Source organism: Lepisma saccharinum, chromosome 2 (genome assembly GCF_977018435.1).
Source record: "Lepisma saccharinum chromosome 2, izLepSacc3.1, whole genome shotgun sequence".
Lineage (NCBI taxonomy): Eukaryota > Metazoa > Arthropoda > Insecta > Zygentoma > Lepismatidae > Lepisma > Lepisma saccharinum.
The window spans coordinates 157,957,461-157,977,738 of NC_139230.1; the positions used below are offsets into that span (position 1 = coordinate 157,957,461).

The window sequence follows — 20,278 nt, forward strand, 5'->3', positions numbered from 1 at the left end:
TTATTTTTATGAAAATTTGCATTTATTTATTGCTTCATGCATATATATTTACATTCACAATGCATATCATGTGTACCATTGCTGTAATTTGCTGTATCTTGAATTGTACTTGTGAAATCTAAACCAACTATTACTTAACATCATTAATCATTAATTGTAAACTTTTAAACCTAGAGCATCATCTCTGAAGTATTTTATACTACACAAGTACATACATATCAATTAGTTTTCAAATTAAAATGTACATATTATGTCTACCTGGATTGTTTTTTGTTATTATATAAAAGCTCTAACAAACAATTTAGATAAATAAATTGATTAGTAGCAAAATTACAATATAAGGAATCCAAGTCATTCCTATACCAGTTGCTTCACTTAGCATGTATCTGACGTGCCTCCATGTTCCATTATGAGGTGCAGGAGGGATCTTCAAGACATATGTCATAAGTTGATAAACATCCACCATGTCAATTGGATCCACTACTAGCTGGTCTTCAAAATCTGTAAAATAAATAATAGATGCCATTATTCTGATCTGTATAAAAAGTGGCATAGCAGAATAGGCACGCTAGTAATGGATTCAGCATTTCTTATGGTTGGCAATACATATTAATGGAGTGATAAATTTGAGAAAATGCTGTCAGTATGAACAATAACATGAAAAGCATGGCAGAATGAGTTGCATAACACTTTATGCAGCAGAAGCCCTAGATTTCAATCTTGGGAAAGACTGGACATTTTGCAGTGTTTGTTTCTTAATCTATTGTACAAGTTGGTCATTCGTCCTCATCAGCAATTAACCCAAAGCAATGTAAAATAAACGGATAAAAAAGAGAAAAAGGAGAAAATCATAGAAATTGGGTTGACCTCTGTGGTGCAGTGGTTAGCACAGCATGCTACAACACCAGGAGTTCTGGGTTCGGACATGGGCATTTTTGTATGAGTGTCCCTTCATCATATCATCACTCATCATCATGATTAGACAAAAGGGGCAGAAAAGTGATGCTAAATAAAAAAAAATCAGATTCATGGAAACTGAGTGCGTACCTGGGTTTCTAACACTGATCCTGTTTAGACTTCACAATTTTGAACTTCTCCTTTGAAATCCAAAACTTAATGTAAAGGACAATGTGTTGGACAGCAACAACACAATTGTTTGATTTGTTTTATTTTACTTTTTCTGCCACTTTTGGCTGATTGTGAAGATGAGTATAAATGATGATAAAATGAAATGGATGAAGAGACACTCACAGACACACATGGACAGAACACAACACAACCCCCACAGAGGATTGGCTGAAAGTCCAGATGCTAGAGCCTTATCAGTCAGCAAAACACAGTCCAAGGTGTACTAAGTGGAAGTCAGGTTGATCACTCCTTACTGTACACGCCAACAACAACACCAAAGAAGAAAGTGAAGTTTTCTATAAAATCACCTTTTAAAGTTTACATGCCCCCTCCTTGAATGTCCTCCTTAGTAGCATCCTTTTTTTCGAAATTGTTGCTATTATTTGTTGGAGTATGTTGTATTGTTGCTATTTAAGTGCTACATTTGTCTCTTTTCCCTGTTTTCATATTAATTTTCTGACATAATTTTCTTATTTATACCATACTTATCATGCATACAAGTTAATTCAAACTGAAGCCATTACCAACCTTTATGTATTATGTATTTATTGAGAAAATTCCAGATACTGCACAGGTGGCCATTTTACACTGAAATTGTCAACAATGAAAATGCAATGATAATAATAATAATAATCAGTTATAACACCATTAAGCCTTGTTTCCATGATTATGAAAAAATATAAATATGCTGACCAAGGCAGTAATTTATTTTATTAAAAACATAAACTAAACGTAACGTTTCAACCTTCTAGCAAGGTCTTCTTCAGACTCTGTAACAAGTACAAAAGTCTTAGTTTGTTTTTAATAAAATAAATTACTGCCTTGGTCAGCATATTTATATTTTTTCATAATATTCAGTTCTCTGAGTATAGTTCCTTTTCAAGATTTTCTCATTACTCTTGCTGGCACAAGATTTTTTTTATTTTTATCTTCATCAAACCTTCAAAATATACATTTCTGAACTTTAAATATTCAAGAAAATTGGTGCACTAACCTGGACCCCATCCCATGAATATAGCATTCATGTCAGTAAATGTAGGATCATATCCGTGTAGACCAGGCCAGTTGATATTTGGATTGTCACGAGGAACTTGTTTTGGACTTTGGGAACCTTCAACTACATAACCTAGAAAAACATTAACATGTAATTAAGTTTGCTGTATAAAAGTTAATAAATTGTTCAAGATCTTAATAATATGCAAATTTTTAATAGTTGATGATAAGATGTTAAAACACACAGGAACCGTGAAGGTAAGCCACTGTATGCATATTCTCAATCAAAGCCATAGATGGAGATGGTGTGATCAAAAATGAACTGTACAGATATTGCAACAAACTGGCAATACCGATTAAGCTCATAAACTTGAAAAGTGATAAGTAAATCTTCTATTGTTTAATTTTTCCTTAAGAGAAATTTCCAATAGTTCAAACGGTACTGAAAAAAAGAAACTTAGAGTGTGATTTAAATCAAAAAAGGAGGGTTGTGTCATTTGGACAGCTGCATTGTATAAATCAAATTTTTGAAATTATTTGTGGAAAATATATGTGAAGATTTTTTTCTTGCAGATTCTACACATGCAAATTTCATTACTATATTTATAAATAAAGAATTTATTATTATTATTATTATTATTATTTATAATTTATCGTTATTTTAGCAAAACAATTTTGTTCTTTCTTGTTGAGCCAAGAAGCAGTGACACAATCATCATGTCCTAAATAAATACACTTAGATAATGCAGGGATGGTTTTAGCATGTGTGCTGTAGGGCCTGCTCAAAATTGTAGATAATGGTATAACATTTAGATTCAGATTTAGATTTATTTCATCCATGAATCACATTTGCATTTTCATACTGTGATATTGGACATGTCAGTCAAACATTACAATATACTAATACAATGAAATATAATAATGTAATATACAATGAAATTATACCTTAGCCTATTACAGTCTTATGCTTGGAGGTGTGTACTCGTATTAGTTATACTGTCTATACATAAAAGTAACACCAGTAAGATATGTTAAAGTTACAATATAAAAATACTATTCTGTAATGGATTAAAACATTAAATATTGAGAGATAATATAAAGGTAAGACTAATAACATTATAAAATGATACTAAAATTGCACTCATGTAATATAACAGGTACGTACAACATGTGAGATTGGATCCAGCACTCTTGTGGATGAATCCATGAACCTCCAGTCCATCAACCCACAAGTGAGTTGATGGATTAGACATTCAAAAAGTCACTCACTGAGTAAAAGCAATGGTACAACAGATGATTTCTTAATTTCTTTTTGAATTTGGCTACTGGTTCAATAGTTTTTATGTGATCTGGTAACTTGTTGTATAGGTGTATAAGGTTTATGTAATTTAAAAAATATTTAAGTAAATTATATTTAGTTCTCCATTCATTGCAAAATGTAAAGAAAAGTAACTGTTAATTTTATTACATATTACTTGCAAAAAAGTAACTGAGTTACAGTAACTCATTTTATGAAGTAACTATACAGTATGGCCGGAAATAATTACAGTATACTGAAATGCAGAACATGTATTGTTTTATTTTATTTTGTAAATATAATGAAAAATATTATCTGTATCAACACAACATCTGAATCAATACGTGTATGCATCATTACAACAACAGGTACTGTACATGCGGTATTTGAACATAAACAGAATAATCAGCATAAATATTCCAAATGTCGTCCATCCAATGCCAAGCATTTTTTCATAGCAACCTGGAATTTTGTAAACATTACTACAATTTCATTAATGCATGGGCAGGATTTGCATGTGTATTGAACTTTCAAGCACAAGTTCAATCTTCTCCAGCAAAGCGCACCATTTTGTAGCTAGTGGCCCACCTCAACAGTGGGCAGAAATAATACTCAACAACAGATGCCTTTTCTTGAATACTCAAGGCCATTGCAGATTACTTTTCACTATAACTCTTCTCTGTAAGAACCAATGGCACACTGCAGTTGCACTATCTCACTTCCCACACAATTACCAACAATGTACAGTGTTGCCACCTTTCAGTATACTTTATTTTCAGCCATATTGTAGTTACAATTACCATTGTTCAAAAAGTTAAACTGCTACTTGTAACTGCATGACACATAACTTATTCCATCCAAAGGCTGGTGTACAGTATCAATTTGGTAGCATGGGAAATATACAAAAATCATTGTATAAAACAAATTACTATGTGTGTTTGTGTGCCTATATATATTATACATATACTACCTAGGTACTTACCAGGTAGTGCCTGTACCGTAATCTCTTGTGCATGTTTTGCATTTCTGTAATGGTAGAATTCAGGAATGTCTCTCTTTCTATATACTTGAACACCTTTCATTCGACTGAGATCTCTGTACACCTAGAAAAATATAATGATTGTCAGTATTTCTATATCAGTCCTTATTTTTTGACAGAGAATAAATTTTTGATGATCGCAAAGTTGCAGAACCTAAAATACAAGGTCCTTTTATCTCTTTCGTCTATTCTCAAGCAGATGTTAATAATATTCGATTTGAGATTTGGAAATGATGAATTAATTTTGATTGATTGATTGAACGAATTGTTGTTTTAAGTCCACTTTATGCACAGAAAGGTTAATCAGGACTGGAATGAACTAATTTTGACATATTAATTTAAATTTTAAGAAGTTTATTTTAACACTAAATTTTGGTGGAAACAGCAGATGTTTTACCATGCCATTTCTCTCACAACTAGGCTTCCAAGCCAGCCCTGGATAGCCAATTTTTTGTCAACCTAAAAGTGTATATTTCACACACACAATTTCATTTTAGTCTCAGCAATTTATGCGAATTATTCTAAGGCTTTGCAGAAACCTGATAACATGAAACTGAATGCATGTAGGAGACAACAATATTATGTGGAAAATATGCCTCATATACTCCCTCTCCTTGCTTGCCTCTTCCTAGAAAAAATCTACAGACACCCATGCTTGGAATTGTTTTATGTGAGACTACTTTAACAAGCATTGTCATCTTTGAAATCTTGGTAACATTGGTGCCTTCCATGTCTTCCTCTAGCTTAATGCTTAATATATTAAATTTTGGTACACACAGGGGATGTTCAGTGGTTAGAGAAATGCCAGAAATTCAGATTTGAGCTCTAGTCAAGTCTGAACATTTGTTAGGTTTTTGTGATAGAAGCCTTTTTTTTTGTTTAAATATGTTTACATAAATGAAACACAGATATTATTAATGCAATTAAAATAATCAGTCTACAATTATCAAAATATTATGAACAATTTGGTCTCCATAATAATGCAGTGGATATTGTCTTTAATCAAGGAGTCCTGGGTTAGATTTCCTGTTTGGGGAAATCCACTGGGTAGCCTATGTGAGCATAAAGTTAACTTTAGATGCATTTGTCTATGAACTCTTCAACTAATATAATTAACATTTCTTAATACAGGAGTACTTTAGTAAAAAAAAAGATCAAGTTGTTCCCTGTGCATTGCACTGTACCCAGAAAGCTCATATGAGGTACATAGATTGGGTTCAACTCTATCTCTTCCTTACTAGAGGACTAGATTACTAGAGGACTAGAGGTGATATAATCAGCATGATCGATACCACATCCAGTCATCTTTACCTTCCGAGCTTGCCCCAAGTACCAATTGATGAAAGACTGGGTGAGCACAGAGCTGCTTTTGCTGGATATAAATGAACAAATGTCTGGGACTCTAAACGGGTTCTCCCACATCCCAATTGGGCTGGAGTATTCTAGCATATAAAACTATTTAGATTGTTAGCCATAAAAATGTTTGTAATTAATTATTCCACTGAGAACTGCTCATATGCTTTACAAAGTAATAGATTCAAATTTGAATTATATAAAAAATAAAACAAGCTTAATTGTCCAACACCCTTTTTACAAAATGGCAAGAAGATGTAATTTTTACTCATCTTTTCATTGGACACAGTTGTCTTACACATCGATATTTGCTACAAGGGCTGGACCCTCTGCTGTGCTGTGTATTTAACATTATTTTAAGTCTTTAGCACATCCTTATCAAATGTGCCGATTTAATGTCCTCAGACAAACTTGTCATCCACATTAGGAGATGATGACAGGGCATTAACAAGCATTTGTAGCTTTTCAAAAACCATGGGACATTTACATCTCTGAGGAAATTTTTAATGTCTTCTTACCTTTTTAATGTGTTATATATGTCCATGCTGGTTCCTTTACAATCTTGCACTTCTAACCTTTCTCAAGGAGCTTTTACACACTTTTTTCAACTTTCAGGTAAATACTTTAGATAAGAGGATTTTCCTCATACTCTGTAGGGTGCAAAAGTGGCCATATGTGCTGGTAAGGTGGGGAAAGTTCTGCGTGCATATAGCACTGTGCCATGAAGGTACTTAGGGAATGTGGGAGTAGGGTAGGGTTCAACACATTCTTGATCTAGGCCCCATACGTGCTGAAGCCCTCAAAAATTTTAGTTCATTCATACCTCACCACAATGTATAAGGTGCACCTAGAAAGAACATGTTAGAGTCTGGTTCTCTGATGCTCACAATAGCTAGTCCCATTTTATAAATTACCAAGGCCTTGGGACCAAAACAGCCACAACCTATTCTCCAACATTAAATAGGTAGGAAGACCCACTTCATTGAAGGACAAAGTGCAGCTCCACATTGGGCACTTTTAATAAAGCCATCTTTTTATAGCTTCTTGGATTTAATGCTGGAATTAACCAACATTAGGCTTGAAGACCCTGTCTAGTCCATTTTTAGTAACCTAGTATTGGCATTTACATTACTCACACTCAGGGTATGAATTCCCTCCACCAAAGATCTTGTCCTAAAATTTCCCCTCCACCAAACTTTTCCAGGGGGGAGAGTTTTTGTTCTAACAACAAAAGATAAACAATTAGTTTTGAAGTCGAATATACTTCATGGGAATAATATCGAAATGACACACAAAAAACAAACAACAGAGCCTCGTCTCTAAGGACACTCAACCCAGCAATCTCCAGAACACAGAAATTAGTCTGATTTGTTATTTCTTCTCCATTTCTCATGGCCTTTCATCAGCTACTTCAAAATATATACCGCCGGACCCTGTGGCCGAGTGGTTAGCACATCATGCTGCGATGCCAAGGGTCCTGGGTTCGAATCCCACTCGGACTTGGTTGTTTGTGAATGTCCATTCATCAATTTCATCATTTCATCACTCATCCCCATCTTTGTAAATTAGCCAAGAGGCACAAAACGCGAAGTAAAATAAACTAAATCAATCAATCAAAATATATACTGGTAAATTAAAAACTTATTTAGCTTTGAGATGTGATTTTTATGTTGGCAACTATTATCTTCTTAATGTCTCTTCATTTTGGTCTCCCCCTACTCACGCAGTTAATTCTTCATAGCATTAGCAGTGTAGTAAAATCTTTAATTTGCAATCAAATTTTGAATGAAGGACAATCGATATAATATATTGTATATTTTATAATATAGGTTGAACTATTTGATAATTGACATATATTTAATGACATTATATATCTATTGTGTGTGTATCTGTGTGTCTGCTCCTTCAGCCCCCACCAATCTGTAGTGATATTGCACCCTGCTCACACTTCATTCTACTATTTCAAATACAAAATAAGCCCACATGTTTTAAATTTATTATGCATGCATATAATTTATACCACTTGCTAAATTTTTCATCAAACACCAGATATCACTTACAATGATAAAAGAACAGCATGCTTGTCATCACCTTGTAACCAAGGGCTCCCAGGTTCGATACATGGTGGAGGCATATACTGATTCGAATCTCACCTTAAACTGCAGGTCCAGTCCCGATTAGCCTATTTGTGCATAAAGTGGACTCAAAACAAAAACTCGAACTCGAGAAGAATATGTTTGAGGAGTAGTCCAAATGTAAGTTTCCCAGACCTATTAGAGTAGAGTGACAAATAATGGCCAATTTTTCAATGTACTAGCCCCCACTTACTCACAGTGTGCCAGGTCGAAGAAGCACTTCTTGAAAAAGTATGAGTCCTGCAGATGAACGATTTAGCAAATGCATTTTCTTTCACATAATTATTATTGGTGTAATGGTGCCCAGTTTCTTCAAAGCTGGGAAGAAATGGAAGTTACTGAGTGCTAGGTCAGGATTGTAAGGGGAGGGTCCTGGGTGTTCCAAACTAAACTTTGCCAGATCAGCTGCTGTTGTCATCACTGAAGCAGAACACCAACACCGAGAAATCCTGGCCTATTTCATCTGATGGCATTTTGCAACTGTGCAAATGTGTAAGTTCTGTCACAATTCCACTTTCAAGCGAGTCCAGCAACCAAATCAATTTGGCATCCCAAACACAGTCGATTAATTGATTGATTTGCTTTATTTTACTTCACTTTTTGTGCCACTTTTGGCTAATTTGCAAGGATGGGGATGGGTGATGACATGATGAAATTGATGAATGGACACTCACAAACATACATGTCCAGGCAGGGATTTAAACCCAGGACCCCTGGCATCGTAGTGCAATGTGCTAACCACTCTGCCACATGGGCCGGCCCAACACAGTCAGCAGCACACTTAACAATATGGCCATTCATAGTGGACAACTGGACTTCTTCTTTCATCCTCACCTATGGCATATGTCTGGTCACCATGACAACCCCTGCTGTTATAATGCAGGCAGGTATGCTCTCTGCATAAGTTACTCGCTTCCATCTGCTCATGGAATGTATCCTAAATTTTACACATTGGAGCTACAACAGCCTGTAAGTGATGGCAATATGTTTTCCTCATAATACAGTATCTCAGGCCATATATGCACATCACAAAACTTCTTTCTCACTAATATTCTTATAGCAGGTATTTTTGACATGTTTCATTCACACATAAAGTACAATAATACATACTCATGTTTGTGTATTGGATGACAGAATAACAAATAAATTAATAACACACCTTATCTTCCCGACCAGGAAATGGAATAATAGAAAAGAATGAAGCTCTGTCTAGGATCATCTGAACATCTTTCAAATCAAGGTAGTCATCAAGTCGGTAATAGGTTGCTTCAGTGTTACGTCTTGCTCGTGTCATCCCATGATCAGATAATACCATCACATTTACCTAAAAGGAGGAAGGAAATAATTGTCCACATTATTAAAAATATATAACATTACTCATGATTCCAAAAAGCAACTCTTTATCATTATTTTACACTTCATCAAGCATAATTTTTACTCAGAATACATTAAGTTCAGTGGTATGCAAGGATTTTCTTCAGATGAAGGGTATAACTGTAAGGAGTGTTGTCTTTATTATTTTATTAATCAGTCCTATATTTGACCATCTTTTCCTGTATTTGATGTTTGTTTATTAAAAAATTCCCTTAGGCCAACACCCCTTAAGCATGCCTCTGATTAAGTTCATCTTTCAGTGAAACAATAATTGATTGCTCTATTGGCCGTGGTGGCTTAGTCGGTAACGCATCTGACTACCATGCTAAAGGTCCCGGGTTCAATCCCCAGCCGGTTCAAATCCAGGAACTTTTCTAACGATGGAAGCAGCCCCGGTGCCCACCCAGCGTCAAATAACATGGGTACCTGGAGGAAACCCTGGGGGGTAAAGGTGGTCAGGGGCGTGATGCTGATCACATCACCCTCACTCACGACCGGATCAAGAAAGTGTGGGGCGTTACCCCCACACCCCCTATACACACCCACACCCCCTATACGCCTTCATGGCGTGGTGCTATGCACAGGGGAGCACTTTACCTTTTTTACCTTTTATCTATTGAAAAGTAATGTCCTGCACCAGCGTGGTCTATGGCATCATGCTTTGGGCTCTGGCTATGGGATGCGTGCAGGTTCGAGTCTCCTTGGGGAAAGCTAACAACTTTTATCCTGAGATTTCAGGCTGTGTATGGGACTGGTGGCCACCCACCATCATGAGGAAGTTTGGGAGCTACAAATTAGTAGCATAACCATCATGGTCATGGACACCTACAACAAAGACTGGGGGATTGTCGTGCATACATATCTTCTTTTTATAACCAATCCTATAACCCATCCTAATAATCTGTAAACCAATCATTGATCTGGTCAACCGAATGAATAATTGGTCAACATATAATATCTTACTATAGCCTATTCCTACTAACATTACCCACACTTTATCTTCAACATTTTCATATGTAAGCCTCGATACTAATATTTCAACATTCCTTATGCATTTATGTCTAACAATTTACAATATGCAAACATTGATTGTTTTGGAAACTTTGGAAACCAGAACAACCAAGGTACTTATAGCTATAAATCAAAATTAGGGTAATCTTAAATACTAGTGTAAACGTTTTTATTTTCATGTAAATTGTAAAACAAACAAATGAAATAAATTAGTACATAATACATGTGGAAACCGAAATTCTGAGGAAATGACATCCTGGTTTATTTTTTAAAGGCACCAGGACATAAGTGCATGTACCGATGCTGATGTACTTGCCGATAATTTTTGGAACCGATGCCAATATTTAACCAATTCCGATACATGAGATTATTAAACAGAAATGGGATGTTATTTTCTGCATGTCAAAAATAAATTTGGTATGTACATTTCTATTGCATATCATATGTATATACATATATATTCTCAAGAGATGTGAATGTACATTTACAACTACAAAAGGTTATGTGAACCTAGAGATTTAACATTAGTACACGAGCAGTTCTTTAAAATGCAAAATGAATTCCTGTTCTGCCAGATTCAACTTCAGAAATACGAGATTTGGAAGCACTTCAGGAAGTAACCTACTTCGTATCGCAAATCTGTTCAACAACACTGAACACTCAATCACTGAATACTGATGCAGCAGGTATGCTCAAGTATTTTCTCAGCACTTGCTTCAGGTTTGAATACTCATTTTTGAATTTTCAATACAACAGCAGATTCTGGTTCAGCAATGTACTTCTTTATTTCCGATTTATAGTTAGGTTGATCCTCTGAATGAGAGTTTGCAATAATTTTATTACAAAAACTCTACAATAATGACGAATCATAACCAAATTTTCAATAAATATTCAAAACTAGAATATAAAACTTATTAGAAGTATAATCTAGTATAATCTGTACCGGTTTAAATATCGGATTTTTGCCGATTCCGATACCGATGCCGATATGTCAATTTCTGCCGATTTTCATACATCTGTAATCGGCTTCGGCACATCCCTAATCCTGACCCTCACGGGCTGTTGCGCCACAGGTTATTGTTATAATTGCAAAGTAGTCTCCAAATGAACTTTTAGTGGAGACATGAAACTTCATGGTGGTCAATAATTTTTGTTTTGGAAAAATCACAAAAAAATTTGGTAATTGCCCTAAAACTGTTCCTGCTATGTACAGTATTCCTTTCAAAATTCTGAAGTGAGAGTGAAGCATTTTTCTTCATAGTCTAATGATAATTATTCACCATATATACATAAATTTATAGTTGCAAGCAGTGGCAGCTTAAAGATGTTCTCTCGGAGGGGTGGACACTCATAAGGCCACCCCCCAAAAACTTTTGGCTTCCCTCACAAACTAAGGTATTACCCTCTATGTCATAAAATCACTGTCATAACTAAAATGGAGGCCCAGCCATGTGTCATGTTTTTGCCCCCACCTTTCCCCTCCACCCAGCCATAGTATTTCTTGTGCTATGAGGGCAGTTACAATTATGAGTAGCATGCTTACAATATCTTTAAGTCAGAAAATCCACATCGAGTGGCTGATGTTTATTGAAAGAAGTTTGCGTTTTACAAAAAAGCAAGTAATGAATGTGTGTTTAACACATATCTAACAATCAAGATGCAAGAAATAAGTAACAATATTAAATTCAGCATAAAATAATTATTTGAAAAACTTAAGCATTTGCTTGCATGGTTTGGTATAAGCAAAGTGTTTTGCAGCATGTTCAACGTTTAGCTGTCCATTTGCCTGTGCTCATTGTTTGAAAGGGATATGTTTGTTTATCTTTTCCAAAGAGCACTATTCCGCAGATAATATTTTATTGGCTGAAGTTTGGAAAGTGTGAGTTCTACAGAGGCCACAGACATAGGTAAAGTGAGGAAAAGAAGTGTAATAGTCATGTTCCACGATGAAAGTAGTGATGTCACGAATGGTTTCCAGTTTTGTGATAAGTGGCGTGCCACAGGGGTGTTGATTGGAGTCATAACCCCCCTTTGTCCCAGTATTTCTCAAAAAGAACATACGCTCCCTTTCGAAAATCCTGAGCACACCACTGTTTGTGATATCTTTTATTGTATAGTGTCTGAATGTATTGGGTGTACGAGATTAGAACTAACGTCGCTGGTACACATTTGAAGGAGAAAGAAACGATTTTGTTAATGGCCTGCAAAGTCTCTATTTTATTGTGTTGTGTCCTGCTGCACGTACGTTTAGTAAAATCCTTATTACTTAATAAGTGATGAGTAAGTGATATATTATTGTTTTCTACAATTTCATTTTTATTGAACTGTAGAACAACAAAAGAGAAAGGAATATTCATTCCATTTTTTCTAAAGAGCTGGATGGGGGCCCACAGCCCCAAAGCTTGAAGCACCGCTTGCACCTCCGGTTTTTAGAGCAAAATAATACAACGTTTGCTGAGCACACCATTTTAAGTGGTTTAAATTCAATAAATAAAGACTGTAAAGGTTTTCTCAAAAATCACAATAAATTTGATTTTTCATTAAAATAGATGTGTCTGTCAGGAACAGTGACAATGTCAGAATGGAGCAGCTTAACCTATGTCTTGTCCCAACAGGCAAGTAAAGCACTGCTGTATCACCTCCCGTGGTAGCTAATTTTTAGCTCTTGATATGTCATAAAGTGGCACACTGTTTGATGTATTTCATTCCAACTTTGCAAATTTATCAATAAAAAAGCCCTTGTGAGAGATGCAGGAGATGAATGATTGCCCTCTCGAGCCTTTAATTCGTTCTTGCAGCAAACTGCCCGACCCTGTGGCCGAGTGGTTAGCACATCGCGCTGTGACGTCAAGGGTCCCGGGTTCGAATCCTGGTCGGGCTTGGTTGTTTGTGAATGTCCATTCATCAATTTCATCATTTCATCACTCATCCCCATCTTCGCAAATTAGCCAAGAGGCACAAAACGCGAAGTAAAATAAACTAAATCAATCAATCAATCAAAAAAAATCTTGCAGCAAACTACTAAGATTGATAGTTGTAGTTCACCTACATGTTTTTTATCATCGCCCTAGTGATGCACGGGTTCATGCCAACTGCTCGCTCTCTCCCTAGCTATGACCTTTCCCCCAGTGATTGCACATGAAAGAAATGAGTGACGAGGCAGAGGTGGCGGGAATACTTTCTAGATCCTCTGTGAAGGAGCAGTCACCTCACGACTCCTTTGATCGACCCTAGTAATATTATACTAGTTCTTAACTTAAGTTCATTTTGGGCTTGTCTTTCGTCGCCCCCTTCCTTCATCATCCTTATCTTTGTTCGCCCCCTTATCATTCGTCGCATCTTATCTTTTGTTGCCCCTATCTTTCATTATTCTTATTTTTGACTGCCCCCTTATCATTCATCACCCCTATCATTCGTCGCCCCTATTTTAGTTACTCCCCTGCTCCCCCATAATGGCAGTTCTTTGTAAAATGCCACAATATTTACTTTATTGCATTTCAACCATGGATGTTATTGAGGAAATAAAATAAGGGTCTGTCGCCCCTCGGGTAGTGGGACACCCTTTCCATCCCCCTTTATTCCGCTCTTGTATGTTTCTTAATTGATACTATGTGTGTTATATTTCTTACCAACTGTGTAAATTATTTATCAATATATGAAAAAAAAAATCCTTGCCCACGGTATCTCCTCTCCCCCCCCCCCTTTAATCTGCCTTTGGCTGCAAGGATCTTCTTGCATTCAGTTCAGTAGGTGTCGAGTACAGCAATCTTGTGAGGATGCCTTTAACCTATTGCGCTCAACATTTATTTCATGCACTGGGCCAAACAACAGGTCAACTCTTATTTTTCATGACTTGAGTAAGTTTATCACAGCAAATAAATGTAATGATAGAAATACATGTCATGAAATAAACAAATATAAGCAGGTTTAGATTTCTCAAAATTATGTAGATTTAAGAAATTAAGCAATAAGTAGTAACATGTAAATACTGACACAAATATTTTCCATCATGGACAATTGAGATCAATTTAATGAATTCTTTCCTCATGGCAACATCAGTTGCAGATATATATATAAATTTATCTCTTACATTTATCTAAATACTTACTGTTTCATTCAGGCTCCTTGCTTTCAACTTCTGCAAGAATCTAAACAGTACTCTGTCTACATCCCTTACAGCTTCTTTTACGGCAATAGATTCAGGACCATAATCATGTCCAATGTTGTCTACGTGGCCAGTGTATACCTTTCAACAGATAAATATTTCAGTAATTTAGGGAAAAAAAATATTCTACAAGTACCATAGTCATATCAGTAGAATGTATTTACCAGGTGCGGAGCGTCCATGTAAGCCGTGTAAGCCGGGCTTACACTTTATTAGTTCTAGTAAAATGTATGTAATTATATGGCAAAATTCGTAAAAACTTTAAAGTTCATCTCAGCCCGATACCAGTCTTCGAGATCCTGTTTGTTAGATTGCAACACTTCAGCACCAGATGGCACATGAGAACTCCCGCCTTTTGCTTGGGGAAAGTTGTAAGCCGTCTGAATGTTGCCTTACAAATTTCTGACTGCGAAGGAGCAGTGCCTACCGTCGCCCACCGTATCTGGAAGGCGAAGAGCAAGGAATATAGGGAGAAGAGCACGTCGAAACCCTAGGTGTGTAAACCTATGGCCACAGGCTTACAACAGCGTTGCAAACCTCATGTTTAGAAAAAGTGTTGTTCATGGACGTCCGCAGTATTTCTTTCCACCAGGGAGGATTAAGCAAAGTATTTTTTTCAGGGGTTAGGGTAAACTAGGTATATTTCCCTTCTCAAAATATACTAATTCAATTTGAAGTTAACATTTTTCTGCAACGCCCTTACAATAATTAACAATTTGATGTGACTGAAATGAAATTTTATGTGTGAAAATGGTTGACATTCATTTTTTCAGGAAGTGTCTCCTCCCCTTGCCCTTTTTTTGCACATCCATGGTGTCGTTTAAACTCCGAAATTATGCTACATACTACTAAATTGTTCTGGGATTTTCATATTATAAATATTAATTTATAACAAAAACAAATATAAATTCGAATGGTTCAACCAACGGCATGGGTTCCACGTTATGTGATAAGTTTGAGAAAATTCAACCACAACGAAAAGCGGCCCTGTTGTTTTATTTATATCTCCAACTTACAAACGACTTTTTAAACTTGTGCGAGATTTAGCACCATTATGCTTGGGTTGGCTTCACTGAATACGCGCCAGCGAGACACAGGTCCTGCAAGAGGAGGGGCTCCAGCGTTGTCGGGTATGAATGGTTGACTGCAAAGGAAATTTGAGCCGGTGGTGCTTCAAGGAGGTTTTTTTTTTTTTCGAGGAACAGGGAATTCTGAAGCAAAAAACTAACAGGAAGGGGAAAAAGGAGAAACCTAGAAATGAGCGGGATACGGGAAAACTAGATACACATTGATGTGCTAAATTCTTGTTGTTTCTGTTTTTCGCTTGTAGGAGAGCATAAACATTAGACATATTAAGACTCTGTTTTCCGTTTTTGTATGAACTCAGCTGGTAATAATTGAGCTAAAAAGTGAAATACATGTTAATGAAAACCTAAGATTGAACCAATTTTATAAATTTCATGTCAAATGTGAACCAAATATTATTAATTACATAGTCCGTGATTCAAACGCTCTTCGAACAACATACGAAAAGCCTGTTTATGATCTTTTAGGTGCTAGATTTGCTTTTACACTATCCTAAGAAAGCAGTGACAGATTTTGGATCTGGTTTCTTTTTGTTTCCCCCTTCTTGCTGTGTGTTTGTTAAAGTCTCGAGGTATTGCTTTTGCGAATTTCATCTATTGAAAAGCGGGCTGTCGTCCCTGTGCTGTGGTGTGATACAGTAGTGAAGTGCATTATGGAATAAAATGAGTGTGATTGTGCGGTGGGGTGGAGAACTTGTTGAAGACGCCGTTGTCCAGCAAGGATTTTGCTGCCAAGATGAAACATGTGGATATAGGTAGGCCCACCCCTTCCTTCTCTAGCAGACATAGTAACAGAAACGAAAAATAAAGCGCGCCGATTTTTCGATTCATGATACGGAGCTGATACTTGGTTATGCGGTTGTAAAAAGTATTCAGTACTTTTCTGTTTCCTTCTGTTTTCGTTTGTTTATTATTATTCATTTTATCTAACTTTGCATATTTTGTATCGATACGTTACTCATTGTGATAGGAATAACACTGACTTAATTATCAGATATCCAGATTTTTTAATTTGGTGAAAAATTCCAGAGAAGTGTTCTGAAAACATTGGGGGGGGGGGGGGTCGATGTGTGTGGATAAATCACTAACCATATCAGCCCAAAAATAAGCACAACGGGAAATAGTCTTCGTCATGCTAGGCTTACACTGTTGGAAAGGTCACGCTCCGCCACTGGTATTTACCCCTTTAAACAAAATACCTTCCTTTACAGATTTGCTATCATACGGGAGTCCATAAAGTCCTGCAAAAAACTAAAACTCTATAACTTGAAAAATATTAAGTTTATTAACAAAATATTTTGTGTGTACTTACAGCAAGGTTCAAAGTTTATTTCCTGGTGTTAGGTTCATCGCCAAATCTCCAATTGTGCACCATTCATGCCCAAACACTGTTGCAGTCTTTTTGTGAAACCGAGAATTGCGTGCTGACGATGCTCTCCTGGGATATTCAGAATCACATCTCTTATTTTTTCTTTTAGGTCATCAAGATTAGCTGGTTTCAGTGAATAAACCTCGGTCTTTACATGTCCCCACAACCAATAATCGCAAGGTGTCAAGTCTGGTGATCTTGCAGGCCAAGGTGTGGGCCCTCTTCGGCCTATCCATTTACCTTGAAATTGTTCGTTAAGAAACTGCCGAACTTGTAGGGCCGGGCCTTCACCTTCTTGCGTACGATCTTGTGTAATGGTGACTTCGGTATTCCCAGTTCCAGTGATCTTCATTTCAGCGATTTCATTGGACTCCGATGCACGCTGTCCTGCACTGACTGAATTACATCGTCACTCGATCCTGGCCTTCCACTGCGTGCCAAATCTGACACACTTCCCGTTGACTTGAACTTTTCATACCATCTCTTGATACTTGAATTTGCTGGGGGTGGTTTCCCATATGTTGTGTGGCACTTTCTCTGCACTGAAACACAAGATTTTAACTCTGCAAATCACAGAACACACTGTGCCTTTTCCTGGATGGACGCCATCTTAAGTCACATGATCACGTGACTACCAGTGCAAGCATCACTGAGCAGTGTGGCCAGAACAAAACTTTAAACTTCCACCCTTCTCAACCATAAAATGTGTATTGTTAAACGCAACAGCTAAAAAGTTATAGAGTTTTAGTTTTTTGCAGGACTTTATGGACTCCCTGTATTATTCTAAGTCATACACAAATATCATTGGAAAATTTAAATATTTAAAGATGATTAAAAGCAATTCAATACGATTCAAGTAAAGGTACATTAATTTTTTTCCCTCAATATTCTTAATAAAACAAATGTAAATAGTATAATATAAATTGAAGACAATTGGAAACACTGAAGAATATAGGGTGGGTGGAGGGGAGAGAGAGAGAGAGAGAGAGAGGGGGGGGGGATGTGGTTATTGGTTGGCTAAATTAAAATTAAATTCATGGATATTTTCACATGATCCATTTGTGTGTAAGCTCTCTCCCAATGCTTTCTGCAGGATGTGTCAGTGAATAAGAATAGCTGATGAATATCCTGTACTTGGATGGAGTGTTTCAGCTGTTAGTGTTGGTGGCAATGTTGAAATATTCAGTTGTGGGAAGACTATGGTTGAGGTTGAGTATGGTAGAAATTTCTTCCAGGTGAAAGCACCACAGATGTGGCAGAGAAAGCATGTGCAGTTGGAAGAGTGGCAAGTTACTGATGGTGGAAATAAAGTTATTGATAATGGTGTGAATCTGTGTGGGGGGAAGGTGATGAAAATTGGACAGTCTTGAACCTTGGTCATTTGCACCTATGAGCAGAAGGGTGTAAGGTGTGGGAAGTGGGTGAAGATATACCAGGTAATGAATAATGGTCTTAGGTTTGTCAGAAACGACAATAGCATTGGTATCACTATGGAAGCTATGGTGAAGAGAATGGGGAGGTGTTCTTGAGCTTCATGAGGCAAGATGTTCTAAATTTTCTCACCATTACAAGATCAAATCCATCTTCCAATCTTCTTAGTGCTTTATCCATGTATTCATCAAATGTATACCATCCATCAATAAACTGAAATGGCTCACATACTTCAGGGACAACTCCGTTAATAGGAACATCACACCTGCAAGCAAAGAGATATCCTTGTATTATATGTGGTGCATTTTCTATCAAGGATATGCCTGTATTGGTAGGTAATTGTATTTTTTAAACTACTGATTATTATTCCATTTGACTGTTGTACAAGGCACTCATTCTTCAAAGTATAATTTAATCATATACAGTCACAACACATCAGCTTCGGCATTACATTCATTTACTATAATTTAGATACAGATTCTTATTCCACATAAAATACTACTTGATATTAAGTTCAGCATCTAATTAGATACTTAAGATGTTGATCTTTATCTTCTTCAGTTAGGATACCACAAGCTCTGAGTTTTACACAGAAGTTTAAAATATTTAAATGTATTGAAAGGAAGTTTAACTCTATCAGTGCAACGTACAAGTACAGAATTGGAGAATATAACTTTGTAATCTTTTTGCAATTTTAAAAAAATTAATGAGTTAAGTCACTTTCATAGATAGTAAATTGGCACAAATCAGCATTACCTTGCCCAGAAATAAACTGCAGCTTTCAAGCCATATTTTGTAGCAGTGGTCCAGATAGGTTCACTATTCTTCCACCAAAAGGCATGTTGTGTAGTTTGTGGATCAAATAAGTTGAAAGGAATTTGTCGTTCATTATCAAAGAAGTCATTTCCAACAATTCCATGATTCTCTACATGTAAACCTGTAATGTTAAAAAAATATTTATGCATATTTTTGGATCGATTTATCAAGTTTATATTGAAGAATTGACAAAGCATTTTTCTTCCTATCCCAAAGAAGATGTTTGCTTGCAAACAAGCCATATTTCAATAAACATGACAGGTTTAACTGCAAATATTTATCCTTTATAACCATTTGACTATATATGTTTGACTGGAAGTTACTTATAAAGCAGATGCATGTATCACATACATAATAATAGCTCTGCTAAAGAGTGAAAGCTGCATTATACACACACGCACACACAAGAATGCATTATTATTATTATTATTATCCAGGTTCAGTGTCCAGGAATTTTCGGCCTGTGTATAGGGCTGATGGCAACCCACCATCGTGAGGAAATTGGGGAGCTCCGAGTGAGCGAGCGTAATCTGGTCATGATGTCCTACAATATCTGGGGGTTTGTTGGGCCGACCACCCGTCCCCCTAGTCTGGCTGCAGATCTCCATGCCCCCTGGTGGCCCACCTGGGAGAAAGGCCAGCAGTTGGTAGGTAAGCCAGGGTCCAATATTGGGCTGTAGTGCTATTGGATTATTATTATTATTATTATATTGAAATTTATGTGACGTGAATTTGAGAACAATTGCAAAGAACCAAAGTCATAAAGATAAAATATTCCAATATCAAGCCTTATATCCACATTTCCCGAGAATTTTACTTTTATGGTTACATTATATTTGACACATTTTTAACTTTTCCACTTTATGAACCTTGCCATGGTTCATCAGGTAAACAGATTTGGCCATAATCATAGACCTTACTTCACCCAAAGGGATAGATGCACTAAAATAAAACTGAACTCTGTGGCACAACAGCCCTTTGAATGCCATAAAACATACCAAGAGACTTTTTATTGGGTGATGGGTTGTCAGTGCACGGAGACTCATCACTGCTGTTGTATGACTTTTGAGACCAGAGTCCAA

The 20,278-nt window shown here is 36.5% G+C and overlaps 1 protein-coding gene across 2 annotated transcripts in view; it reads right to left on the bottom strand.

Moving 5' to 3' along the window:
* The window catches only part of LOC145984546 (glycerophosphocholine cholinephosphodiesterase ENPP6-like), a 149,533-nt gene continuing 129,255 nt past the window's right edge, over positions 1 to 20,278 (bottom strand). For both annotated transcript variants that reach the window (XM_083118196.1, XM_083118195.1), the window contains exons 4-10: positions 19,137 to 19,317; positions 18,513 to 18,645; positions 14,439 to 14,576; positions 9,105 to 9,269; positions 4,401 to 4,521; positions 2,123 to 2,254; positions 1 to 501 (exon numbers count right to left, since the gene is read on the bottom strand). In XM_083118196.1, the coding sequence (XP_082974322.1) occupies positions 302 to 501; positions 2,123 to 2,254; positions 4,401 to 4,521; positions 9,105 to 9,269; positions 14,439 to 14,576; positions 18,513 to 18,645; positions 19,137 to 19,317 (1,070 nt within the window). In that variant the 3' untranslated portion in view covers positions 1 to 301. The remainder of the gene's footprint in view (positions 502 to 2,122; positions 2,255 to 4,400; positions 4,522 to 9,104; positions 9,270 to 14,438; positions 14,577 to 18,512; positions 18,646 to 19,136; positions 19,318 to 20,278) is intronic.